General features: G+C 59.5%; 2 protein-coding genes and 1 pseudogene across 6 annotated transcripts; all 3 read left to right on the forward strand.

The window, feature by feature from the left end:
* Nucleotides 1-55: 55 nt before the first annotated feature.
* LOC118260427 (glutathione S-transferase Mu 3-like) lies at nt 56-14,598 on the forward strand. 3 transcript variants are annotated; one of them, XM_050715346.1, is made up of 8 exons: nt 56-122; nt 458-533; nt 799-863; nt 972-1,053; nt 13,837-13,937; nt 14,045-14,140; nt 14,219-14,329; nt 14,414-14,598. In XM_050715346.1, exons 1-8 carry the CDS (start codon nt 90-92, stop codon nt 14,507-14,509), a joined length of 660 nt encoding a protein of 219 aa, XP_050571303.1. In that variant the 5' UTR covers nt 56-89; the 3' UTR covers nt 14,510-14,598. The 3 variants fall into 3 exon arrangements, with proteins under 3 accessions (XP_050571303.1, XP_050571302.1, XP_035426529.1); XM_050715345.1 differs by lacking the exons at nt 458-533; nt 799-863; nt 972-1,053 and adding exons at nt 13,176-13,251; nt 13,509-13,573; nt 13,677-13,758; XM_035570636.2 differs by lacking the exons at nt 56-122; nt 458-533; nt 799-863; nt 972-1,053 and adding exons at nt 12,756-12,851; nt 13,176-13,251; nt 13,509-13,573; nt 13,677-13,758.
* On the forward strand, nt 10,156-12,328 carry LOC118260426 (glutathione S-transferase 2-like; annotated as a pseudogene).
* A 1,402-nt stretch (nt 14,599-16,000) lies between the features above and the next one.
* On the forward strand, nt 16,001-25,143 carry LOC118260422 (glutathione S-transferase 2-like). 3 transcript variants are annotated; one of them, XM_035570625.2, is made up of 9 exons: nt 16,001-16,040; nt 22,967-23,116; nt 23,197-23,272; nt 23,524-23,588; nt 23,677-23,758; nt 23,833-23,933; nt 24,165-24,260; nt 24,335-24,445; nt 24,972-25,143. In XM_035570625.2, exons 2-9 carry the CDS (start codon nt 23,081-23,083, stop codon nt 25,065-25,067), a joined length of 663 nt encoding a protein of 220 aa, XP_035426518.1. In that variant the 5' UTR covers nt 16,001-16,040; nt 22,967-23,080; the 3' UTR covers nt 25,068-25,143. The 3 variants fall into 3 exon arrangements, with proteins under 3 accessions (XP_035426518.1, XP_035426516.1, XP_035426519.1); XM_035570623.2 differs by lacking the exon at nt 16,001-16,040 and having other exon boundaries at nt 23,833-24,260; XM_035570626.2 differs by lacking the exons at nt 16,001-16,040; nt 24,165-24,260.
* The last annotated feature ends 218 nt before the right edge of the window (nt 25,144-25,361 follow it).

The following is a 25,361-nucleotide window of genomic DNA, read 5'->3' on the forward strand; positions in this document are numbered from 1 at the left end:
CCCCCAGCCAAACCCCGCCCCGGGAAGGCGAAGGGGAAGCGGGGGGGGGCGCGGGGGGCGCGCGGGGTGGGGGAGCAGCGATCGCGGCCATGGCGGTGCTGGGCTACTGGGACATCCGCGGCGTGCGTGGGGGCCGCGCCCGGGCGGGGCGGGCCGAGGGGGGCTCCCCAAGCCTGGGGGGCTGGGGGGGGCCCTGATGTTGCTGGGGGGGGTGTTGAGCCACCCCCCTCGTGGGGGGGGTTGTTTTTGCCTCCCCTCCCCCCCTCCAGTGCCTCGTGCTGTGCCCTGGGGTCCCCCCCCTGAGGGGCGGGGGGGGGGGGCGGCGGGGTGCCCCCGGTGTGGTTGGGGGGGGGTTAAGGGCTTTCCCCGCTCCCCCACCCGACCCTCGGGGCTCTGCTTTCTCAGTTTCCCCGGCGGGGGGGGCTCATTACCGCGTGTCCCCCCCCCCCCCCCCCAGCTCGCTCACGCCATCCGCCTGCTGCTGGAGCACACCGAGACGCCCTACGAGGACAAGCTGTACAGCTGCGGGGAAGGTGAGGGGGGGGCAGCACATCTCCTCCCCCGGGACCCCCCCGCTGCTCTCTCCTGGGGCACGCGGCTAGATGGCCCCACGCTCCGATTCTGCAGCTGGGGGGGGCGTTTGTGTAATGGGGCCGGGGGGTGTCAGGGGCCCCCCCCCCAGCTCCTCCTTCCCCTCCTGAGACCCAAACGGATGGGCTGTGTCCTGGGGGGGGCACCCAGCTCCCCGCCCCACCGGGGGGGCACAGCCCGGCCTCACCCCCCTTGCTCTCCCCGCAGCCCCCGACTACGACAAGAGCCAATGGATCAACGAGAAGGAGAAAGCTGGGGCTGACTTCCCCAACGTAGGTGGCCTGGGGCTGGGGGGGCCAATGGGTGGGGGGGGCACTCCGCGTGTGTCCCCTCCCTTGCCCCCCCCCCGGTGTCCCCCACACCCCCACAGTCCCTTCCAGCTCCCTTACTTCATCGATGGCAGCACCAAGCTGACGCAGAGCAACGCCATCCTGCGCTACATCGCCCGCAAGCACAACATGTGTGAGTGCTGGGGGGGCTGCGGGGCCGGGGGGGGGCTTTGCTGGGGGTGGGGGGCTGACGGCTGCCCCGTCCCGCAGGCGGGGAGACGGAAGGAGGAGAAGCTGCGCGTGGACATGCTGGAGAACCATAGTGGAAATGGATTTCCGGCATGAGCCTGATCGTGGTCTGCTACAGCCCCCCGACTTTGTGAGTGCCCCCCCGGGGGCTGCAGGGTGGGGGGGGTCATTTCGGGGACCCCACGCGGGGGTGGTCCCCGGGGCGGCGGGAGCCACGGCCGCCTCCTTGCCCTCGCAGGAGAAGCTGAAGCTGGGGTACCTGGAGCAGCTGCCGGGGAAGCTGAAGCTCTTCTCTCCAACTTCCTCGGGGACCGCAAGTGGTTTGCGGGGGACAAGGTACGGCCGGGGAGCGGGGCGGGGGGGGGCGTCCCCCACACTGCCCCTCACCGTGTGTGTCCCCCCCCCTCCCCCCGCAGCTCACTTTCGTGGACTTCCTCATGTTCGACGTGCTGGAGCAGAACAGCATCTTCGAGCCCAAGTGCCTGGAGCCCTACAAGAACCTCAAGGACTTCATGGACCGCTTTGGGGTGAGTGTGGGGGGGCCGTGGGTGGGGACCCCTGAGGTCACGGCTGGGGGGGATGGGTCCCCGGCACTCCCCTTGCTCCCGCAGGCCTGGAGAAGGTCGCTGCCTACATGAAGTCCAGCCGCTTCCAGAAGATGCCCATCAACGACAAGATGGCCAAGTGGGGCAACAAGAAGGAGTAGGGGTGGGGGGCCTTGCCCCACCCCTAGTGGGGCTGGGGGTCTCCGTGGGTGTGAGGACCCCAAACACAATAAATTGTGGAGATCCAGCACCCTGAGTCCCTCCTGAGTGTGTGTGTGTGGGGGGGGGCACCAGGGGGGAGGCGCTGGGCTTGGCCTCCCCTTCTTGGGGGGCCGGAGGCAGGGGCAGAGCGAGGTGGGAGGGGGCTGTCACCCTGCGGTGCCCCCAGCGCCCCCTCACCAGGGGTCGAGCTCCTCTGTGGGTTGTCCCTTCCGAGTCCCCATGGGAAGGAGCCCTGGGTCTGCTTTCACGGGGGGGGGGGGGGGGAGGGGGAGGGTGCTCGTTATCACATATCGCTCACTAACGAGGTGGTGCTGGGAGGGGCTTTGTGCCCCCATGGGAGCCGTGCCCCTTGGGCCCCTGTGAGAGGTGTCACCCCCAGTCCTCCTCCCTGCCCTGCTGGGGTGGGGCGGGGGCGGGGGGGGCAGGGGTGTGGGCCCCCCATTTCCACGCAGAGCCCGGTGCTGTCACTCTCTTTATTTTCCGTAGCAGCAGCTCGGCCCTGCAGGGCTTCGCACGAGCCTTTCGCGGTGCATGGCCCCCCCGGGGGTACCCGGCTTCCCCCCAGCTTCTGCAGAGCGCGTCCTCCCCGTGGAGTCCCCGTGTGCCCCCCAGCAGCTTCCCCCCGCTGGTGCTTTTGGGAGGAATGGGCACCACAGTGGGGCTGGGGAACCTCCTCCTGCCAGGCCCCTCCAGTCCTGCGGGGCTGCCCCCCCCAGGGCGCTCTGTCCTGGGGTGGCAGCAGGAGGACGTCGGGGACGGCGTCGGCGTGCTCCCTGCGGCTCATCCCTGGGCTCATCTGTAGGGAGGGGAGACGAGCATGGCGGGGAGCCCGGGCTCGCCCCCCTGCTCCCTGAAAGCACCCATCGGGGGGGGGGGGTGTCACGGTGTGGGGCTCGGGGGACGCACCCCCAGGGACATCTTGCGGAGGAGAGCTTGAAGAGGACGCGTCCGCCCCTCCTCGGGCAGACGGCGCGCAGCTCCTCCGGCGTCATCTGCAGCAGCTGGTGGCCCGACAGCACCCCGAGGCACCTCACCGTGCTGGGGGACGGACAGGACAGACAGACGGTGAGGGTCGGGGGGCCTGGCTCAGCCGGGGGGTGACCCCTTGTCCTGGTTTCAGGTAGGACAGAGTTAATTTTCCTCCTAGTAGCTGGCAGGGTGCTATGTTTTGGATTAGGATGAGAAGAGCGCTGATAACATGCTGATGTTTTAATTGTTGTAGAGCAATGCTTACACCAAGCCAAGGACTTTTCAGCTTCTCGCTCTGTCCTGCTAGCGAGCAGGCTGGGGGTGCAGCAGGAGCTGGGAGGGGACAGACCCAGGACAGCTGACCCAAACTGGCCAAAGGGGTATTCCATACCATCTGACGTCATGCTGAACAATATATAGGGGTGGCTAGCCGGGGTGGGGGGCCGGCTGCTCGGGGATAGGCTGGGCATCGGTCAACGGGTGGTGAGCAATTGCATTGTGCATCACTTTGTACACATTATTACTATTATTATTATTATTATTATTTTCTGTCTTAATAAACTGTCCTTATCTCAACTCACAGGCTTCACTTTCCCGTTTCTCTCCCCCATCCCGGAGAGGGAGGGGGAGGGTGAGCGAACGGCTGTGTGGTGTTTGGCTGCCAGCCGGGCTAAACCACAACAGTCAATTTGGCGCCCAACGTGGGGCACGAAGGGTTGAGATATCGACAGATTTGACCCGAGTGTGTTAAACTAAAATTGGTATAAGTATTCGACCTGCTTAATAGTTGCTAGTCACAATGTTGATTGCTTTCATCTCAAGTCTGCTGTACCTGTTTCCCAAATTGAGTTTTATAGCAAGTTACTTTCTGTATGTGCTCCCTGTCATGCTGTTTATCCTTTCCGGGCCCTGGTTCAAGATTGTTATGGTACTGTGTGGTGTAACGATGGCTTATGAAATGATGAGATATCTGGTCATGACTCTAACCTGGTATTTGTACTCAGCACTGTCGTCGACTCTATACTTCGGAAACCATATCTCAGAAACTATTAGCAATTACACCTATTGCCTTTTTTCATCAGGGAGTCAATCTCTGGAGGGGACAGGGGAAGATATTTTCTCCTACCTGTTCACTCTCCCTTCCTCCTTCACCACCCTCTTATCCCCCGAGCTAGTTACGGTAGCTCTCCAAGATGTTGAATATCCTTGGGATACTCAGACCAGCATGTTCTTGTTGTTATGTCTCCTGAATGCGCTTCAGGTTTTGTTTAAGGTTAAACAACTACTTAGGAATCTCATCCGGAGATCTGTCTTGAGGCGGGATATTTGCGAGTGGCAGGGAGTGTGGGAGGATATGGGCAGGTTTCTAGGGCAGTGGGCACCTCCAGTGTTTTGGACGTTCACCCCTGAACAACTGCAAAATCCTAAAAAACTGGTAGAATGCTTGAAAAAAAGGTGTCATGACTCCGGCAGTTCCGAAGTGACACAAATCACTGTGGCGTGCTGGGGTCTGGCCTGTGCCTATCGAGCTGCAATTGATGCTACTATCAACCTAGTGACAGCTCCCGCAGCCGTTCCAGCTCCAGCTCCCGCAGCCGTCCCGGTTCCAGCTCCCACAGCCGTTCCAGCTCCCGCAGCCGTTCCAGCTCCAGCTCCCGCAGCCGTCCCGGTTCGGCTCCCGCAGCCGTTCCAGCTCCCGCAGCCGTCCCGTTCGCTCCCAGCCGTTCCAGCTCCCGCAGCCGTTCCAGCTCCAGCTCCAGCTCCCGCAGCCGTCCCGGTTCGCTCCGCAGCCGTTCCAGCTCCCGCAGCCGTTCCAGCTCCCGCAGCCGTTCCAGCTCCCGCAGCCGTCCTCGCTCCGCAGCCGTTCCAGCTCCCGCAGCCGTTCCAGCTCCCGCAGCCGTTCCTCCCGCAGCCGTTCCAGCTCCCGCAGCCGTTCCAGCTCCCAGCCGTTCCAGCTCCGTAGCCGTTCCAGCTCCAGCTCCGCAGCCGTCCCGGCACCCACAGCCGTTCCAGCTCCCGCAGCCGTTCCCACTCCTGTGGCTGGGTCAGAGAAACGAACTGTAGCAGTGCAAGTTGCCCCTGCAGAGGGTACTCCAACCCCTGTGGCAGACCCTGTGGCTGGGTCGGAGAAACGAACTGTAGCAGTGCAAGTTGCCCCTGCAGAGGGTATTCCAACCCCTGTGGCAGACCCTGTGGCTGGGTCGGAGAGGCGAGCTGTAGCAGTGCAAGTTGCCCCTGTAGAAAAGGTGAAAAAATGGTATAGAGACTCAGGTCGTTTAGAACGCAGAAAGTCTTCTGCTAAGTCTGGGCGTGGAGAAGACGAGGCTGGGCCATCAAGTGTGCAGGAGGATGAAGATGAGGATGAGGATGTTGAAAATCAACAGTAACTACCCGAACCCTATACCAGCGTGAGCTACGAGATGTGCGAAAAGATTTTGGTCGCTGTATAGGTGAACAGCTTGTCACCTGGCTGCTCCGGTGCTGGGACACTGGAGCCAATGGTGTGGAATTAGAGGGCAGGGAAGCCAAGCGGTTGGGATCCCTTGCTAGAGATGCAAGCATTGACAAAGCAATTGGAGATGGAGCACGATCTCACAGCCTCTGGAGGCGTCTCCTGTTAGCTGTGAAGGGAAGGTATCCCTACAAGGAAGAACTTGTATGTCTACCAGTCAAGTGGACCACCATGGAGAAGGGAATCCAGTACCTGAGGGAATTAGCCGTACGGGAAGTAATTTATAAGGACCTAGACGACGCACAAACATCCACAGATCCAGATGAAGTCCAGTGTACTCGACCCATATGGCGGAAGTTTGTACATAATGCACCATCAACATGGGCCAGCACATTGGCAATAATATCCTGGAAAGACGGTGAAGATCCCACAGTGGGTGACATGGCTAAACAACTCCGGCAGTACGAAGGAAATCTCTCCTCTTCCCTACAGGCCTGCGTCTCGGCTGTGGAGAAACTCTCTGAAGAGTTCCACCAACTTAAAGAGAATTTATCTTCCCCCCCACCTGAACAAACCAGTGGCCACCAACTAAAAGAGAATACTTTGGAGAAACTTTTTGAAGAGGTCCACCAACTTAAAGAGAATTTATATTCCCCCCCACCTGAACGAACCAGTGGCCACCAACTAAAAGAGAATACTTTGGAGAAACTTTTTGAAGAGGTCCACCAACTTAAAGAGAGTGTATTTTCTTCCCCACCTGTACGAACCAGCGTCTCGGCTATTAGGGGTAAACGCGCATCCGTGCAAAGAAGACAATATGGTGGGTACACACCCCGCGCCACCCTGTGGTTCTACCTACGTGACCATGGAGAGGACATGAGAAAATGGGATGGAAAATCTACTGAGACCCTAGAGGCACGGGTACGTGAGTTACAAAAGAAAACAATCGGGAGAAAGGGGTTCTCTGAAAAGTTTGCTGCTCCAACTTCTAGCAGGCAGTCTTTTAAACACAGAAACGAAGATTCTGACCAGGACTAGAGGGGCCCTGCCTCCAGCCAGGGGGAGGAAAGGGACAACCGAGTTTATTGGACTGTGTGGATTCGATGGCCTGGCACGTCTGACGCACAGAAGTATAAGGCTTTAGTAGACACCGGTGCACAATGTACTCTAATGCCATCAAGCTGTAAAGGGCCAGAGCCCATCTGTATTTATGGCGTGACAGGGGGATCCCAGCAGTTAACTGTATTGGAAGCTGAAGTGAGTCTAACTGGAAATGAGTGGCAAAAGCACCGTATTGTGACTGGCCCGGATGCTCCGTGCATCCTTGGCATAGACTATCTTAGAAGAGGATATTTCAAGGACCCAAAAGGGTTCCGCTGGGCTTTTGGCATAGCTGCCTTAGAGACAGAGGACATTAAACAGTTGTCTACCTTGCCCGGTCTCTCAGAGGACCCTTCTGTTGTGGGGCTGCTGAGGGTTGAAGAACAGCAAGTGCCAATCGCTACCACAACTGTGCACCGGCGGCAATATCGCACCAACCGAGACTCCCTGATTCCCATCCACGAGCTAATTCGTCAACTGGAGAGCCAAGGAGTGATCAGCAAGACCCATTCACCTTTTAATAGTCCCATATGGCCAGTGCGAAAGTCTAATGGTGAGTGGAGACTAACAGTGGACTATCGTGGCCTGAACGAAGTCACGCCACCACTGAGTGCTGCAGTGCCGGACATGCTAGAACTCCAGTACGAACTGGAATCAAAGGCAGCCAAGTGGTATGCCACAATTGATATTGCTAATGCATTTTTCTCCATCCCTCTAGCAGCAGAGTGCAGGCCACAGTTTGCTTTCACTTGGAGGGGAGTCCAATATACGTGGAATCGGCTGCCCCAGGGGTGGAAACATAGCCCTACCATTTGCCATGGACTGATCCAGTCTGCGCTGGAGCAGGGGGAGGCTCCTGAACACCTGCAGTACATCGATGACATCATTGTGTGGGGTGACACGGCAGAGGAAGTTTTCGAGAAAGGGAAGAAAATAGTCCAAATCCTTCTGAAGGCCGGTTTTGCCATAAAACAAAATAAAGTCAAAGGACCTGCACGAGAGATCCAGTTTTTAGGAATAAAATGGCAAGATGGACGTCGTCAAATCCCAATGGATGTGATCAACAAAATAACAGCTATGTCTCCACCAACTAGCAAAAAGGAAACACAAACTTTCCTAGGTGTCGTGGGGTTTTGGAGAATGCATATTCCAAATTACAGTCTGATTGTAAACCCGCTCTACCAAGTAACTCGTAAGAAGAATGCTTTTGAATGGGGCCCTGAGCAACGACAAGCCTTTGAACAAATTAAGCAGGAAATAGTTCATGCAGTAGCCCTTGGGCCAGTCCGAACAGGACCAGACGTAAAGAATGTGCTCTACACCGCAGCCGGGGAGAATGGTCCCACCTGGAGCCTCTGGCAGAAAGAACCTGGGGAAACTCGAGGTCGACCCCTGGGGTTTTGGAGTCGGGGATACAGAGGATCTGAGGCCCGCTATAAACGCCAACGAAAAGGAGATAATTGGCAGCATATGAGGGAGTTCGATCTGCTTCGGAAGTGGCGGTAACTTGAAGCGCAGCTCCTCCTGGCACCAACGCCGACTGGCCGGTACTGGGTTTGGAGATGTTCAAGGAAGGGTTCCACTCTACAACATCATGCAACGGATGCTAACATGGAGAAAGTGGGTTGGCACTGATGACCTCACGGGCTCGAACTAGGTAACCCCAGTCGCCCAGGAAATCCTGGAAGGTGATTATGGACTGGCCAGAAGGCAGTACTTTGGGATATCAGCAGAGGAGGAGGTGGTCCGTGCTGAAGAAGCCCCACTGTACAACAAGCTACCAGAAAATGAGAAGAAAAATACGCCCTGTTCACTGATGGGTCCTGTCGTATGGTGGGAAAGCATCGGAGATGGAAAGCTGCTGTATGGAGTCCTACACGACAGTTGCAGAAGCTGCTGAGGGAGAAGGTGAATCGAGTCAGTTTGCAGAAGTGAAAGCCGTTCAGCTGGCCTTAGATATTGCTGAACTAGAAAAGTGGCCAGTTCGCTATCTCTACACTGATTCATGGATGGTAGCAAATGCCCTGTGGGGGTGGCTACAGCAATGGAAGCAGAACAACTGGGAACGCCGGGGCAAACCATCTGGGCTTGCTGCATTGTGGCAAGATATTGCTGCCCGGGTAGAGAACCTGGTTGTAAAGGTACGCCATGTAGATGCCCATGTGCCCAAGATCGGGCTACTGAAGAACATCAAAACACCAGCAGGTGGATCAGGCCTGCTAAGATTGAAGTGGCTCAGGTGGACCTGGACTGCAACATAAAGGTGAATTATTTATAGCCCGATGGGCCCATGACACCTCAGGCCATCAAGGTAGGATGCAACATACAGATGGCTCGTGACCGAGGGTGGACCTGACCATGGACACTATAGCACAGGTTATTCATGATTGTGAAACATGTGCTGCAATTAAACAAGCCAAACGGTCAAAGCCTCTCTGGTATGGAGGACGATGGCTGAAATACAAATACGGAGAGGCCTGGCAGATTGATTACATCACACTCCCCCAAACCCGCAACGGCAAGCGCCACGTACTTACAATGGGTGGAAGCAACCACCGGATGGCTGGAAACATATCCTGTGCCCCATGCCACTGCCCGGAACACTATCCTGGGCCTTGAAAAGCAAGTCCTATGGCGACATGGCACCCCAGAAAGAATTGAGTCAGACAATGGGACTCATTTCCGAAACAACCTTATAGACACTTGGGCCAAAGAACATGGTATTGAGTGGGTGTATCACATCCCTTATCATGCACCAGCCTCCGGGAAAGTTGAACGATACAATGGACTGTTAAAGACTACACTGAACAGCGATGGGTGCTGGGACATTCAAAAATTGGGAAACACATTTGGCAAAGGCCACCTGGTTAGTCAATACTAGAGGATCTGCCAACCGAGCTGGACCTGCCCAATCAAACCTGTTACGCACTGTAGAAGGGGATAAAGTTCCTGTAGTGCACGTAAGAACATGCTGGGTAAGACAGTCTGGGCTACTCCTGCCTCAGGAAAAGGCAAGCCCATTCGTGGGATTGCTTTTGCCCAGGGACCTGGATGCACTTGGTGGGTAATGCAAAAGAATGGGGAGGTTCGGTGTGTACCTCAAGGGGACCTAATACTGGGTGAGAATAGCCCATGAGTTTGAATTGTAGTATGTTAATTATCATATAACACTGTATGTCATCACTACCATGGTTGCTATATATCATAGATGAAAATGGTGACTAATTAGAAGGTATTGGAAAGAGTGTAACCTGAGCATGACATAAATGGTATGGAATAAGGGGTGGATATCTGTCCTGGTTTCAGGTAGGACAGAGTTAATTTTCCTCCTAGTAGCTGGCAGGGTGCTATGTTTTGGATTAGGATGAGAAGAGCGCTGATAACATGCTGATGTTTGAATTGTTGTAGAGCAATGCTTACACCAAGCCAAGGACTTTTCAGCTTCTCGCTCTGTCCTGCTAGCGAGCAGGCTGGGGTGCAGCAGGAGCTGGGAGGGGACAGACCCAGGACAGCTGACCCAAACTGGCCAAAGGGGTATTCCATACCATCTGGTGTCATGCTGAACCAATATATAGGGGTGGCTAGCCGGGGTGGGGGGGCCGGCTGCTCGGGGATAGGCTGGGCATCGGTCAGCGGGTGGTGAGCAATTGCATTGTGCATCACTTATTTTGTACACATTATTACTATTATTATTATTATTATTATTATTGTTATTCTTTTCCCTGTCTTAATAAACTGTCGTTATCTCAACTCACAGACTTCTGCTCGCGCTCCGGGGGGAGGGGGGAAGGGCGCGGGGGGGCTCAGCCGCTCGGTGCCGCCCCCGCCCCGCCCCGCCCCGGCGGTCGTCAGCGCTGTCCCCGCAGCCGCCATGGTGGTCACGCTGGGCTACTGGGACGTCCGCGGGGTGAGCCCGGGGAGAGGGGAGGGGGACGGGGGGGGGTCCTAATGCCGGGGGGGTGACGAGGCGCCGTGCTCTGTCCCCAGCTGGCCCACGCCATCCGCCTGCTGCTGGAGCACACCGAGACCCCCTACGAGGAGCGGCAGTACAGCCTCGGGCCAGGTGGGGGGGCAGCACGGCCCGAGGAGGGGACCCCCTGCTGCCCCCCCCCGGCCCTGGGCCTTGGCCCTGGCTCAGTGCCTGGGGGGCGGGGGAAGGGAGGGGAGGGAGCCGGGGGGGCGGGGGGGCTGCTCCTGGGGAGCCCCCTCTGCGCGTCCCCGGCCTCCTTGGTGCAGTGGGGGGTGCGGGGGGGGGACCCGTCTCCCTGTGCCCCCCCCCTCCCTGCTCCCCCCATCTCCCTTTCCCCCCCAGCCCCAAACTTTGACCCAAGCGACTGGACCAACGAGAAGGAGAAGCTGGGCCTCGATTTCCCCAACGTAGGTGGGGGCCGGGCACGGGGTGGGGGCGCACGGGGGGGCTGGGGGCTTCCAGGGCTGACCCCCCCCCCGCCGCTGCCTCCCCCAGCTGCCCTATCTCATCGATGGCAGCACCAAGCTGACGCAGAGCAACGCCATCCTGCGCTACATCGCCCGCAAGCACAACATGTGTGAGTGCTGGGGGGGGCTGCGGGGCTGAGGGGGGGGGGTCTCGGGGGGGGCTGACGGCTGCCCTGTCCCGCAGGTGGGGAGACGGAGGAGGAGAAGCTGCGCGTGGACATGCTGGAGAACCAGGTGATGGATCTGCGCTTGAGCTTCATCCGGCTCTGCAACAACCCTGACTTTGTGAGTGCCATGGGGGGGGGACAGGGGGACAGGACCCCCCCGGGGTCCCCAGCCCGGCTGGGGACACGGGGTCATCACAAAACACAACCGTGGCCTCTTCTTGCCACTGCAAAGGTGCGCTGGGGACGCGCCCCTTCCTGCCTGGTCCTGGCCACGGGGCTGGGACCCCTGGGTGCTGGGGGGGCTGGGGAGGGGGGGGGCCCTGCACCAGCTCTGCCCCCCCCGTGCACAGGAGAAGCTGAAGCCGGCATACCTGGAGCAGCTGCCGGGGAAGCTGCGGGAGCTGTCGCGGTTCCTGGCTCCCGGGCCTGGTTTGCTGGGGAGAAGGTGGGTGCTGGGGGCTGGGGGGGGCTGGGGGCTGGGGGCGGCAGGCTGACCCTACTGTCGCCCCCCTCCACCGCAGCTCACCTTCGTTGACTTTGTGGCGTACGACGTGCTAGACCAGCAGCGCATGTTTGTCCCCGATTGCCCTGAGCTGCAGGGCAACCTGGGCCAGTTCCTGCAGCGCTTCGAGGTGAGCGGGGACACCCCAGTGTCCCCATCCCCGTCCTGTCCCCAGGCCTGGCCCTGTCCCGTCCCCATCCCCATCCCTGTCCCGTCCCCATCCCCGTCCTTGTCCCGTCCCCATCCCTGTCCCGTCCCCATCCCCATCCCTGTCCCGTCCCCATCCCCGTCCTTGTCCCATCCCCATCCCTGTCCCGTCCCCATCCCCATCCCTGTCCCGTCCCCATCCCCGTCCTTGTCCCGTCCCCATCCCCATCCCTGTCCCCGTCCCCATCCCTGTCCCGTCCCCATCCCTGTCCCGTCCCCATCCCTGTCCCATCCCCGTCCCTGTCCCGTCCCCATCCCTGTCCCGTCCCCATCCCCATCCTTGTCCCGTCTCCATCCCCGTCCCCATCCCCGTCCTTGTCCCGTCCCCATCCCTGTCCCGTCCCCATCCTTGTCCCGTCCCCATCCCCGTCCCATCCCCATCCCTGTCCCGTCCCCATCCCTGTCCCGTCCCCATCCCTGTCCCATCCCCATCCCTTCTCCACCCTGTAGGCGCTGGAGAAGATCGGGGCGTACATGCGGTCGGGGCGCTTCATGAAGACCCCCGTTTTCCTGGCAGAGAGCGCAGTGGTGCAACAAGAAGGAGTGACCGCGATGCGTGCCCCCGCACGTGTGCCCCCCCAGCCCCCTCCCCTGCAGAATAAAGCTGGGGGTCCGCACCCTCCCCTCTGTGCGCATGGAGCCGCCGCGGGGTGCTGGGAGGGGAGGGGACCCTGGGGACAGCTCCGGGGGGTGACGGCGCCTTCCCGCATCCTGGGGGAGGGGGGAGTCATCCCTCCGTGCCCCCCCTGGATAAAGGGAGGCTGGAGGGCCCCCACGCACCCCCCGGGGTAACAAGACCCCCATGCACCGTGCGGGGGCAGAAGGGGCCCCCAGGACAAGGGCCGCTGCTGTGCAGCTGGGGGGGGGAGCAGAAGAAAGGGGGACCCCCCCGTGCGGTCCGGGGCAGTGCAGAGCCCCCCAGTGTGTGTGTGGGGGCGGGGGGCCCATGCACACCGTAGGGCCCAGGGTGGGGGGGCTGCGCCCCGCGGCCCCCCCCCGCCCGCAGCCGCGTTCCCCTTTAAGGGCCCCCCCCCAGCCAAACCCCGCCCCGGGAAGGCGAAGGGGAAGCGGGGGGGGCGCGGGGGTGGGGGAGCAGCGATCGCGGCCATGGCGGTGCTGGGCTACTGGGACATCCGCGGCGTGCGTGGGGGCCGCGCCCGGGCGGGGCGGGCCGAGGGGGGCTCCCCAAGCCTGGGGGGCTGGGGGGGGCCCTGATGTTGCTGGGGGGGGTGTTGAGCCCCCCCCCCTCGTGGGGGGTTGTTTGCCTCCCCTCCCCCCCTCCAGTGCCTCGTGCTGTGCCCTGGGGTCCCTGAGGGGCGGGGGGGGGGCGGCGGGGTGCCCCCGGTGTGGTTGGGGGGGGTTAAGGGCTTCCCCGCCTCCCCCACCCGACCCTCGGGGCTCTGCTTTCTCAGTTTCCCCGGCGGGGGGGGCTCATTACCGCGTGTCCCCCCCCCCCCCCCCCAGCTCGCTCACGCCATCCGCCTGCTGCTGGAGCACACCGAGACGCCCTACGAGGACAAGCTGTACAGCTGCGGGGAAGGTGAGGGGGGGGCAGCACATCTCCTCCCCCCGGGACCCCCCCGCTGCTCTCCTGGGGCACGCGGCTGGGCCCCACGCTCCGATTCTGCAGCTGGGGGGGCGTTGTGTAATGGGGCCGGGGGGTGTCAGGCCCCCCCCCCAGCTCCTCCTTCCCCTCCTGAGACCCAAACGGATGGGCTGTGTCCTGGGGGGGGCACCCAGCTCCCCGCCCCACCGGGGGGGGCACAGCCCGGCCTCACCCCCCTGCTCTCCCCGCAGCCCCCGACTACGACAAGAGCCAATGGATCAACGAGAAGGAGAAGCTGGGGCTGGACTTCCCCAACGTAGGTGGCCTGGGGCTGGGGGGGCCATGGGGGGGGCACTCCGCTGTGTGTCCCCTCCCTTGCCCCCCCCCCCGGTGTCCCCACACCCCCACGTCCCTTCCAGCTCCCTTACTTCATCGATGGCAGCACCAAGCTGACGCAGAGCAACGCCATCCTGCGCTACATCGCCCGCAAGCACAACATGTGTGAGTGCTGGGGGGGCTGCGGGGCCGGGGGGGGGCTTTTGCTGGGGGTGGGGGGCTGACGGCTGCCCCGTCCCGCAGGTGGGGAGACGGAGGAGGAGAAGCTGCGCGTGGACATGCTGGAGAACCAGGTGGTGGATTTCCGCATGAGCCTGATCGTGGTCTGCTACAGCCCCGACTTTGTGAGTGCCCCCCCGGGGGCTGCAGGGTGGGGGGGGTCATTTCGGGGGACCCCACGCGGGGGTGTCCCCGGGCGGCGGGAGCCACGGCCGCCTCCTTGCCCTCGCAGGAGAAGCTGAAGCTGGGGTACCTGGAGCAGCTGCCGGGGAAGCTGAAGCTCTTCTCCAACTTCCTCGGGGACCGCAAGTGGTTTGCGGGGGACAAGGTACGGCCGGGGAGCGGGGCGGGGGGGGGCGTCCCCACACTGCCCCTCACCGTGTGTGTCCCCCCCCTCCCCCCGCAGCTCACTTTCGTGGACTTCCTCATGTTCGACGTGCTGGAGCAGAACAGCATCTTCGAGCCCAAGTGCCTGGAGCCCTACAAGAACCTCAAGGACTTCATGGACCGCTTTGGGGTGAGTGTGGGGGGGCCGTGGGTGGGGACCCCTGAGGTCACGGCTGGGGGGGATGGGTCCCCGGCACTCCCCTTGCTCCCGCAGGCCCTGGAGAAGGTCGCTGCCTACATGAAGTCCAGCCGCTTCCAGAAGATGCCCATCAACGACAAGATGGCCAAGTGGGGCAACAAGAAGGAGTAGGGGTGGGGGGCCTTGCCCACCCCCTAGTGGGGCTGGGGGTCTCCGTGGGTGTGAGGACCCCAAACACAATAAATTGTGGAGATCCAGCACCCTGAGTCCCTCCTGAGTGTGTGTGTGTGGGGGGGGCACCAGGGGGAGGCGCTGGGCTTGGCCCTCCCCGTCTTGGGGGGCCGGAGGGCAGGGGCAGAGCGAGGTGGGAGGGGGCTGTCACCCTGCGGTGCCCCCAGCGCCCCCTCACCAGGGGTCGAGCTCCTCTGTGGGTTGTCCCTTCCGAGTCCCCATGGGAAGGAGCCCTGGGTCTGCTTTCACGGGGGGGGGGGGGGGGGGGGGAGGGGGAGGGTGCTCGTTAGCACATATCTGCTCACTAACGAGGTGGTGCTGGGAGGGGCTTTGTGCCCCCATGGGGACAGCCGTGCCCCTTGGGACCCCTGTGAGAGGTGTCACCCCCAGTCCCCCTCCCTGCCCTGCTGGGGTGGGGCGGGGGCGGGGGGGGGCAGGGGTGTGGGCCTCCCATTTCCACGCAGAGCCCGGTGCTGTCACTCTCTTTATTTTCCGTAGCAGCAGCTCGGCCCTGCAGGGCTCGCACGAGCCTTTCGCGGTGCATGGCCCCCCCGGGGGGTACCCGGCTTCCCCCCAGCTTCTGCAGAGCGCGTCTCCCCGTGGGAGTCCCCGGTGCCCCCCCAGCAGCTTCCCCCCGCTGGTGCTTTTGGGAGGAATGGGCACCACAGGGGGCTGGGGAACCTCCTCCTGCCAGGCCCCTCCAGTCCTGCGGGGCTGCCCCCCCCAGGGCGCTCTGTCCTGGGGTGGCAGCAGGAGGACGTCGGGGACGGCGTCGGCGTGCTCCCTGCGGCTCAGTCCCTGGGGCTCATCTGTAGGGAGGGGAGAACGAGCATGGAGCGGGGAGCCCGGGGCTCGCCCCCCTGCTCCCTGAAAGCACCCATCGGGGGGGGGGGGGTGTCACGGTGTGGGGGCTCGGGGGACGCACCCCCAGGGACATCTTGACGGAGGAGAGCTTGAAGAGGACGCGTCGCCCCTCCTCGGGGCAGACGGCGCGCAGCTCCTCCGGCGTCATCTGCAGCAGCTGGTGGCCCGACAGCACCCCGAGGCACCTCACCGTGCTGGGGACGGACAGACAGACAGACGGTGAGGGGTCGGGGGGCCTGGCTCAGCCGGGGGGGTGACCCCTTGTCCTGGTTTCAGGTAGGACAGAGTTAATTTCCTCCTAGTAGCTGGCAGGGTGCTATGTTTTGGATTAGGATGAGAAGAGCGCTGATAACATGCTGATGTTTGGATTGTTGTAGAGCAGTGCTTACACCAAGCCAAGGACTTTTCAGCTTCTCGCTCTGTCCTGCTAGCGAGCAGGCTGGGGGTGCAGCAGGAGCTGGGAGGGGACAGACCCAGGACAGCTGACCCAAACTGGCCAAAGGGGTATTCCATACCATCTGACGTCATGCTGAACAATATATAGGGGTGGCTAGCCGGGGTGGGGGGGCGGCTGCTCGCGGATAGGCTGGGCATCGGTCAACGGGTGGTGAGCAATTGCATTGTGCATCACTTATTTTGTACACATTATTACTATTATTATTATTATTATTATTATTATTTTTTTTTTGTCTTAATAAACTGTCGTTATCTCAACTCACAGGCTTCACTTTCCCGTTTCTCTCCCCCATCCCGGAGAGGGAGGGGGGAGGGTGAGCGAACGGCTGTGTGGTGTTTGGCTGCCAGCTGGGCTAAACCACAACAGTCAATTTGGCGCCCAACGTGGGGCTCGAAGGGTTGAGATATCGACAGATTTGACCCGAGTGTGTTAAACTAAAATTGGTATAAGTATTCGACCTGCTTAATAGTTGCTAGTCACAATGTTGATTGCTTTCATCTCAAGTCTGCTGTACCTGTTTCCCAAATTGAGTTTTATAGCAAGTTACTTTCTGTATGTGCTCCCTGTCATGCTGTTTATCCTTTCCGGGCCCTGGTTCAAGATTGTTATGGTACTGTGTGGTGTAACAATGGCTTATGAAATGATGAGATATCTGGTCATGACTCTAACCTGGTATTTGTACTCAGCACTGTCGTCGACTCTATACTTCGGAAACCATATCTCAGAAACTATTAGCAATTACACCTATTGCCTTTTTCATCAGGGAGTCAATCTGTGGAGGGGACAGGGGAAGATATTTTCTCCTACCTGTTCACTCTCCCTTCCTCCTTCACCACCCTCTTATCCCCCGAGCTAGTTACGGTAGCTCTACAAGATGTTGAATATCCTTGGGATACTCAGACCAGCATGTTCTTGTTGTTATGTCTCCTGAATGTGCTTCAGGTTTTGTTTAAGGTTAAACAACTACTTAGGAATCTCATCCGGAGATCTGTCTTGAGGCGGGATATTTGCGAGTGGCAGGGAGTGTGGGAGGATATGGGCAGGTTTCTAGGGCAGTGGGCACCTCCAATGTTTTGGACGTTCACCCCTGAACAACTGCAAAATCCTAAAAAAACTGGTAGAATGCTTGAAAAAAAGGTGTCATGACTCTGGCAGTTCCGAAGTGACACAAATCACTGTGGCGTGCTGGGGTCTGGCCTGTGCCTATCGAGCTGCAATTGATGCTACTATCAACCTAGTGACAGCTCCCGCAGCCGTTCCAGCTCCAGCTCCCGCAGCCGTCCCGGTTCCGGCTCCCACAGCCGTTCCAGCTCTCGCAGCCGTTCCAGCTCCAGCTCCCGCAGCCGTCCCGGTTTCGGCTCCCGCAGCCGTTCCAGCTCCCGCAGCCGTCCCGGTTTCGGCTCCTGCAGCCGTTCCAGCTCCCGCAGCCGTCCCGGTTTCAGCTCCCGCAGCCGTCCCGGTTTCAGCTCCCGCAGCCGTCCCGGTTTCAGCTCCCGCAGCCGTCCCGGTTTCAGCTCCCGCAGCCGTCCCGGTTTCAGCTCCCGCAGCCGTTCCAGCTCCAGCTCCCGCAGCCGTTCCAGCTCCAGCTCCCGCAGCCGTTCCAGCTCCCGCAGCCGTTCCAGCTCCCGCAGCCGTTCCAGCTCCCGCAGGCCGTTCCAGCTCCCGCAGCCGTTTCCAGCTCCCGCAGCCGTTCCAGCTCCCGTAGCCGTTCCAGCTCCCGCAGCCGTTCCAGCTCCCGTAGCCGTTCCAGCTCCAGCTCCCGCAGCCGTCCCGGCACCCACAGCCGTTCCAGCTCCCGCAGCCGTTCCCACTCCTGTGGCTGGGTCAGAGAAACGAACTGTAGCAGTGCAAGTTGCCCCTGCAGAGGGTACTCCAACCCCTGTGGCAGACCCTGTGGCTGGGTCGGAGAAACGAACTGTAGCAGTGCAAGTTGCCCCTGCAGAGGGTATTCCAACCCCTGTGGCAGACTCTGTGGCTGGGTCAGAGAGGCGAGCTGTAGCAGTGCAAGTTGCCCCTGTAGAAAAGGTGAAAAAATGGTATAGAGACTCAGGTCGTTTAGAACGCAGAAAGTCTTCTGCTAAGTCTGGGCGTGGAGAAGACGAGGCTGGGCCATCAAGTGTGCGGGAGGATGAAGATGAGGATGAGGATGTCAGACAATCAACAGTAACTACCCAAACCCTATACCAGCGTGAGCTACGAGATGTGCGAAAAGATTTTGGTCGCTGTATAGGTGAACAGCTTGTCACCTGGCTGCTCCGGTGCTGGGACACTGGAGCCAATGGTGTGGAATTAGAGGGCAGGGAAGCCAAGCGGTTGGGATCCCTTGCTAGAGATGCAAGCATTGACAAAGCAATTGGAGATGGAGCACGATCTCACAGCCTCTGGAGGCGTCTCCTGTTAGCTGTGAAGGGAAGGTATCCCTACAAGGAAGAACTTGTATGTCTACCAGTCAAGTGGACCACCATGGAGAAGGGAATCCAGTACCTGAGGGAATTAGCCGTACGGGAAGTAATTTATAAGGACCTAGACGACGCACAAACATCCACAGATCCAGATGAAGTCCAGTGTACTCGACCCATATGGCGGAAGTTTGTACAGAATGCACCATCAACATGGGCCAGCACATTGTCAATAATAACCTGGAAAGACGGTGAAGATCCCACAGTGGGTGACATGGCTAAACAACTCCGGCAGTACGAAGGAAATCTCTCCTCTTCCCTACAGGCCTGCGTCTCGGCTGTGGAGAAACTCTCTGAAGAGTTCCACCAACTTAAAGAGAATTTATCTTCCCCCCCACCTGAACAAACCAGTGGCCACCAACTAAAAGAGAATACTTTGGAGAAACTTTTTGAAGAGGTCCACCAACTTAAAGAGAGTTTATATTCCCCCCCACCTGAATGAACCAGTGGCCACCAACTAAAAGAGAATACTTTGGAGAAACTTTTTGAAGAGGTCCACCAACTTAAAGAGAGTGTATTTTCTTCCCCACCTGTACGAACCAGCGTCTCGGCTATTAGGGGTAAACGCGCATCCGTGCAAAGAAGACAATATGGTGGGTACACACCCCGCGCCACCCTGTGGTTCTACCTACGTGACCATGGAGAGGACATGAGAAAATGGGATGGAAAATCTACTGAGACCCTAGAGGCACGGGTACGTGAGTTACAAAAGAAAACAATCGGGAGAAAGGGGTTCTCTGAAAAGTTTGCTGCTCCAACTTCTAGCAGGCAGTCTTTTAAACACAGAAACGAAGATTCTGACCAGGACTAGAGGGGCCCTGCCTCCAGCCAGGGGGAGGAAAGGGACAACCGAGTTTATTGGACTGTGTGGATTCGATGGCCTGGCACGTCTGACGCACAGAAGTATAAGGCTTTAGTAGACACCGGTGCACAATGTACTCTAATGCCATCAAGCTGTAAAGGGCCAGAGCCCATCTGTATTTATGGCGTGACAGGGGGATCCCAGCAGTTAACTGTATTGGAAGCTGAAGTGAGTCTAACTGGAAATGAGTGGCAAAAGCACCGTATTGTGACTGGCCCGGATGCTCCGTGCATCCTTGGCATAGACTATCTTAGAAGAGGATATTTCAAGGACCCAAAAGGGTTCCGCTGGGCTTTTGGCATAGCTGCCTTAGAGACAGAGGACATTAAACAGTTGTCTACCTTGCCCGGTCTCTCAGAGGACCCTTCTGTTGTGGGGCTGCTGAGGGTTGAAGAACAGCAAGTGCCAATCGCTACCACAACTGTGCACCGGCGGCAATATCGCACCAACCGAGACTCCCTGATTCCCACCCACGAGCTAATTCGTCAACTGGAGAGCCAAGGAGTGATCAGCAAGACCCATTCACCTTTTAATAGTCCCATATGGCCAGTGCGAAAGTCTAATGGTGAGTGGAGACTAACAGTGGACTATCGTGGCCTGAACGAAGTCACGCCACCACTGAGTGCTGCAGTGCCGGACATGCTAGAACTCCAGTACGAACTGGAATCAAAGGCAGCCAAGTGGTATGCCACAATTGATATTGCTAATGCATTTTTCTCCATCCCTCTAGCAGCAGAGTGCAGGCCACAGTTTGCTTTCACTTGGAGGGGAGTCCAATATACGTGGAATCGGCTGCCCCAGGGGTGGAAACATAGCCCTACCATTTGCCATGGACTGATCCAGTCTGCGCTGGAGCAGGGGGAGGCTCCTGAACACCTGCAGTACATCGATGACATCATTGTGTGGGGTGACACTGCAGAGGAAGTTTTCGAGAAAGGGAAGAAAATAGTCCAAATCCTTCTGAAGGCCGGTTTTGCCATAAAACAAAATAAAGTCAAAGGACCTGCACGAGAGATCCAGTTTTTAGGAATAAAATGGCAAGATGGACGTCGTCAAATCCCAATGGATGTGATCAACAAAATAACAGCTATGTCTCCACCAACTAGCAAAAAGGAAACACAAACTTTCCTAGGTGTCGTGGGGTTTTGGAGAATGCATATTCCAAATTACAGTCTGATTGTAAACCCGCTCTACCAAGTAACTCGTAAGAAGAATGCTTTTGAATGGGGCCCTGAGCAACGACAAGCCTTTGAACAAATTAAACAGGAAATAGTTCATGCAGTAGCCCTTGGGCCAGTCCGAACAGGACCAGACGTAAAGAATGTGCTCTACACCGCAGCCGGGGAGAATGGTCCCACCTGGAGCCTCTGGCAGAAAGAACCTGGGGAAACTCGAGGTCGACCCCTGGGGTTTTGGAGTCGGGGATACAGAGGATCTGAGGCCCGCTATACGCCAACCGAAAAGGAGATATTGGCAGCATATGAGGGAGTTTGATCTGCTTCGGAAGTGGTCGGTACTGAAGCGCAGCTCCTCCTGGCACCCCGACTGCCGGTACTGGGTTGGATGTTCAAAGGAAGGGTCCCCTCTACACATCATGCAACTGATGCTACATGGAGCAAGTGGGTTGCACTGATTACTCAGCGGGCTCGAATAGGTAACCCCAGTCGCCCAGGAATCCTGGAAGTGATTATGGACTGGCCAGAAGGCAAGTACTTTGGGATATCAGCAGAGGAGGAGGTGGTCCGTGCTGAAGAAGCCCCACTGTACAACAAGCTACCAGAAAATGAGAAGAAATACGCCCTGTTCACTGATGGGTCCTGTCGTATGGTGGGAAAGCATCGGAGATGGAAAGCTGCTGTATGGAGTCCTACACGATGAGTTGCAGAAGCTGCTGAGGGAGAAGGTGAATCGAGTCAGTTTGCAGAAGTGAAAGCCGTTCAGCTGGCCTTAGATATTGCTGAACGAGAAAAATGGCCAGTTCTCTATCTCTACACTGATTCATGGATGGTAGCAAATGCCCTGTGGGGGTGGCTACAGCAATGGAAGCAGAACAACTGGGAACGCCGGGGCAAACCCATCTGGGCTGCTGCATTGTGGCAAGATATTGCTGCCCGGGTAGAGAACCTGGTTGTAAAGGTACGCCATGTAGATGCCCATGTGCCCAAGAATCGGGCTACTGAAGAACATCAAAACAACCAGCAGGTGGATCAGGCTGCTAAGATTGAAGTGGCTCAGGTGGACCTGGACTGGCAACATAAAGGTGAATTATTTATAGCCCGATGGGCCCATGACACCTCAGGCCATCAAGGTAGAGATGCAACATACAGATGGGCTCGTGACCGAGGGGTGGAGCTGACCATGGACACTACAGCACAGGTTATTCATGATTGTGAAACATGTGCTGCAATTAAACAAGCCAAACGGTCAAAGCCTCTCTGGTATGGAGGACGATGGCTGAAATACAAATACGGAGAGGCCTGGCAGATTGATTACATCACACTCCCCCAAACCCGCAACGGCAAGCGCCACGTACTTACAATGGTGGAAGCAACCACCGGATGGCTGGAAACATATCCTGTGCCCCATGCCACTGCCCGGAACACTATCCTGGGCCTTGAAAAGCAAGTCCTATGGCGACATGGCACCCCAGAAAGAATTGAGTCAGACAATGGGACTCATTTCCGAAACAACCTTATAGACACTTGGGCCAAAGAACATGGTATTGAGTGGGTGTATCACATCCCTTATCATGCACCAGCCTCCGGGAAAGTTGAACGATACAATGGACTGTTAAAGACTACACTGAAAGCGATGGGTGCTGGGACATTCAAAAATTGGGAAACACATTTGGCAAAGGCCACCTGGTTAGTCAATACTAGAGGATCTGCCAACCGAGCTGGACCTGCCCAATCAAACCTGTTACGCACTGTAGAAGGGGATAAAGTTCCTGTAGTGCACGTAAGAAACATGCTGGGTAAGACAGTCTGGGCTACTCCTGCCTCAGGAAAAGGCAAGCCCATTCGTGGGATTGCTTTTGCCCAGGGACCTGGATGCACTTGGTGGGTAATGCAAAAGAATGGGGAGGTTCGGTGTGTACCTCAAGGGGACCTAATACTGGGTGAGAATAGCCCATGAGTTGAATTGTAGTATGTTAATTATCATATAACACTGTATGTCATCACTACCATGGTTGCTATATATCATAGATGAAAATGGTGACTAATTAGAAGGTATTGGAAAGAGTGTAACCTGAGCATGACATAAATGGTATGGAATAAGGGGTGGATATCTGTCCTGGTTTCAGGTAGGACAGAGTTAATTTTCCTCCTAGTAGCTGGCAGGGTGCTATGTTTTGGATTAGGATGAGAAGAGCGCTGATAACATGCTGATGTTTGGATTGTTGTAGAGCAATGCTTACACCAAGCCAAGGACTTTTCAGCTTCTCGCTCTGTCCTGCTAGCGAGCAGGCTGGGGGTGCAGCAGGAGCTGGGAGGGGACAGACCCAGGACAGCTGACCCAAACTGGCCAAAGGGGTATTCCATACCATCTGACGTCATGCTGAACAATATATAGGGGTGGCTAGCCGGGGTGGGGGGGCCGGCTGCTCGGGGATAGGCTGGGCATCGGTCAGCGGGTGGTGAGCAATTGCATTGTGCATCACTTATTTTGTACACATTATTACTATTATTATTATTATTATTATTATTGTTATTCTTTTCCCTGTCTTAATAAACTGTCGTTATCTCAACTCACAGACTTCTGCTCGCGCTCCGGGGGGAGGGGGGAAGGGCGCGGGGGGGCTCAGCCGCTCGGTGCCGCCCCCGCCCCGCCCCGCCCCGGCGGTCGTCAGCGCTGTCCCCGCAGCCGCCATGGTGGTCACGCTGGGCTACTGGGACGTCCGCGGGGTGAGCCCGGGGAGAGGGGAGGGGGACGGGGGGGGGTCCTAATGCCGGGGGGGTGACGAGGCGCCGTGCTCTGTCCCCAGCTGGCCCACGCCATCCGCCTGCTGCTGGAGCACACCGAGACCCCCTACGAGGAGCGGCAGTACAGCCTCGGGCCAGGTGGGGGGGCAGCACGGCCCGAGGAGGGGACCCCCTGCTGCCCCCCCCCGGCCCTGGGCCTTGGCCCTGGCTCAGTGCCTGGGGGGCGGGGGAAGGGAGGGGAGGGAGCCGGGGGGGCGGGGGGGCTGCTCCTGGGGAGCCCCCTCTGCGCGTCCCCGGCCTCCTTGGTGCAGTGGGGGGTGCGGGGGGGGGGACCCGTCTCCCTGTGCCCCCCCCCTCCCTGCTCCCCCCATCTCCCTTTCCCCCCCCAGCCCCAAACTTTGACCCAAGCGACTGGACCAACGAGAAGGAGAAGCTGGGCCTCGATTTCCCCAACGTAGGTGGGGGCCGGGCACGGGGTGGGGGCGCACGGGGGGGCTGGGGGCTTCCAGGGCTGACCCCCCCCCCGCCGCTGCCTCCCCCAGCTGCCCTATCTCATCGATGGCAGCACCAAGCTGACGCAGAGCAACGCCATCCTGCGCTACATCGCCCGCAAGCACAACATGTGTGAGTGCTGGGGGGGGCTGCGGGGCTGAGGGGGGGGGGTCTCGGGGGGGGCTGACGGCTGCCCTGTCCCGCAGGTGGGGAGACGGAGGAGGAGAAGCTGCGCGTGGACATGCTGGAGAACCAGGTGATGGATCTGCGCTTGAGCTTCATCCGGCTCTGCAACAACCCTGACTTTGTGAGTGCCATGGGGGGGGGACAGGGGGACAGGACCCCCCCGGGGTCCCCAGCCCGGCTGGGGACACGGGGTCATCACAAAACACACCGTGGCCTCTTCTTGCCACTGCAAAGGTGCGCTGGGGACGCGCCCCTTCCTGCCTGGTCCTGGCCACGGGGCTGGGACCCCTGGGTGCTGGGGGGGCTGGGGAGGGGGGGGCCCTGCACCAGCTCTGCCCCCCCCCGTGCACAGGAGAAGCTGAAGCCGGCATACCTGGAGCAGCTGCCGGGGAAGCTGCGGGAGCTGTCGCGGTTCCTGGGCTCCCGGGCCTGGTTTGCTGGGGAGAAGGTGGGTGCTGGGGGCTGGGGGGGCTGGGGGCTGGGGGCGGCAGGCTGACCCTACTGTCGCCCCCTCCACCGCAGCTCACCTTCGTTGACTTTGTGGCGTACGACGTGCTAGACCAGCAGCGCATGTTTGTCCCCGATTGCCCTGAGCTGCAGGGCAACCTGGGCCAGTTCCTGCAGCGCTTCGAGGTGAGCGGGGACACCCCAGTGTCCCCATCCCCGTCCTGTCCCCAGGCCTGGCCCTGTCCCGTCCCCATCCCCATCCCTGTCCCGTCCCCATCCCCGTCCTTGTCCCGTCCCCATCCCTGTCCCGTCCCCATCCCCATCCCTGTCCCGTCCCCATCCCCGTCCTTGTCCCATCCCCATCCCTGTCCCGTCCCCATCCCCATCCCTGTCCCGTCCCCATCCCCGTCCTTGTCCCGTCCCCATCCCCATCCCTGTCCCGTCCCCATCCCTGTCCCGTCCCCATCCCTGTCCCGTCCCCATCCCTGTCCCATCCCCGTCCCTGTCCCGTCCCCATCCCTGTCCCGTCCCCATCCCCATCCTTGTCCCGTCTCCATCCCCGTCCCCATCCCCGTCCTTGTCCCGTCCCCATCCCTGTCCCGTCCCCATCCTTGTCCCGTCCCCATCCCCGTCCCATCCCCATCCCTGTCCCGTCCCCATCCCTGTCCCGTCCCCATCCCTGTCCCATCCCCATCCCTTCTCCACCCTGTAGGCGCTGGAGAAGATCGGGGCGTACATGCGGTCGGGGCGCTTCATGAAGACCCCCGTTTTCTGGCAGAGAGCGCAGTGGTGCAACAAGAAGGAGTGACCGCGATGCGTGCCCCCGCACGTGTGCCCCCCCCAGCCCCCTCCCCTGCAGAATAAAGCTGGGGGTCCGCACCCTCCCCTCTGTGCGCATGGAGCCGCCGCGGGGTGCTGGGAGGGGAGGGGACCCTGGGGACAGCTCCGGGGGGTGACGGCGCCTTCCCGCATCCTGGGGGAGGGGGGGAGTCATCCCTCCGTGCCCCCCCTGGATAAAGGGAGGCTGGAGGGCCCCCACGCACCCCCCGGGGTAACAAGACCCCCATGCACCGTGCGGGGGCAGAAGGGGCCCCCAGGACAA

The sequence above is a fragment of the Cygnus atratus genome, chromosome 24 (genome assembly GCF_013377495.2).
Source record: "Cygnus atratus isolate AKBS03 ecotype Queensland, Australia chromosome 24, CAtr_DNAZoo_HiC_assembly, whole genome shotgun sequence".
Classification (NCBI taxonomy): domain Eukaryota; kingdom Metazoa; phylum Chordata; class Aves; order Anseriformes; family Anatidae; genus Cygnus; species Cygnus atratus.

Coding starts and splice junctions, on each gene's coding strand:
- LOC118260422 (XM_035570623.2), top strand. CDS start 23,081: ATGGTGGTCACGCTGGGCTACTGGGACGTCCGCGGG. Junction 23,117..23,196: donor GCTACTGGGACGTCCGCGGG/GTGAGCCCGGGG, acceptor CTCTGTCCCCAG/CTGGCCCACGCCATCCGCCT. Junction 23,273..23,523: donor GCAGTACAGCCTCGGGCCAG/GTGGGGGGGCAG, acceptor TTCCCCCCCCAG/CCCCAAACTTTGACCCAAGC.
- LOC118260427 (XM_050715346.1), top strand. CDS start 90: ATGGCGGTGCTGGGCTACTGGGACATCCGCGGC. Junction 123..457: donor GCTACTGGGACATCCGCGGC/GTGCGTGGGGGC, acceptor CCCCCCCCCCAG/CTCGCTCACGCCATCCGCCT. Junction 14,141..14,218: donor AGTGGTTTGCGGGGGACAAG/GTACGGCCGGGG, acceptor CTCCCCCCGCAG/CTCACTTTCGTGGACTTCCT.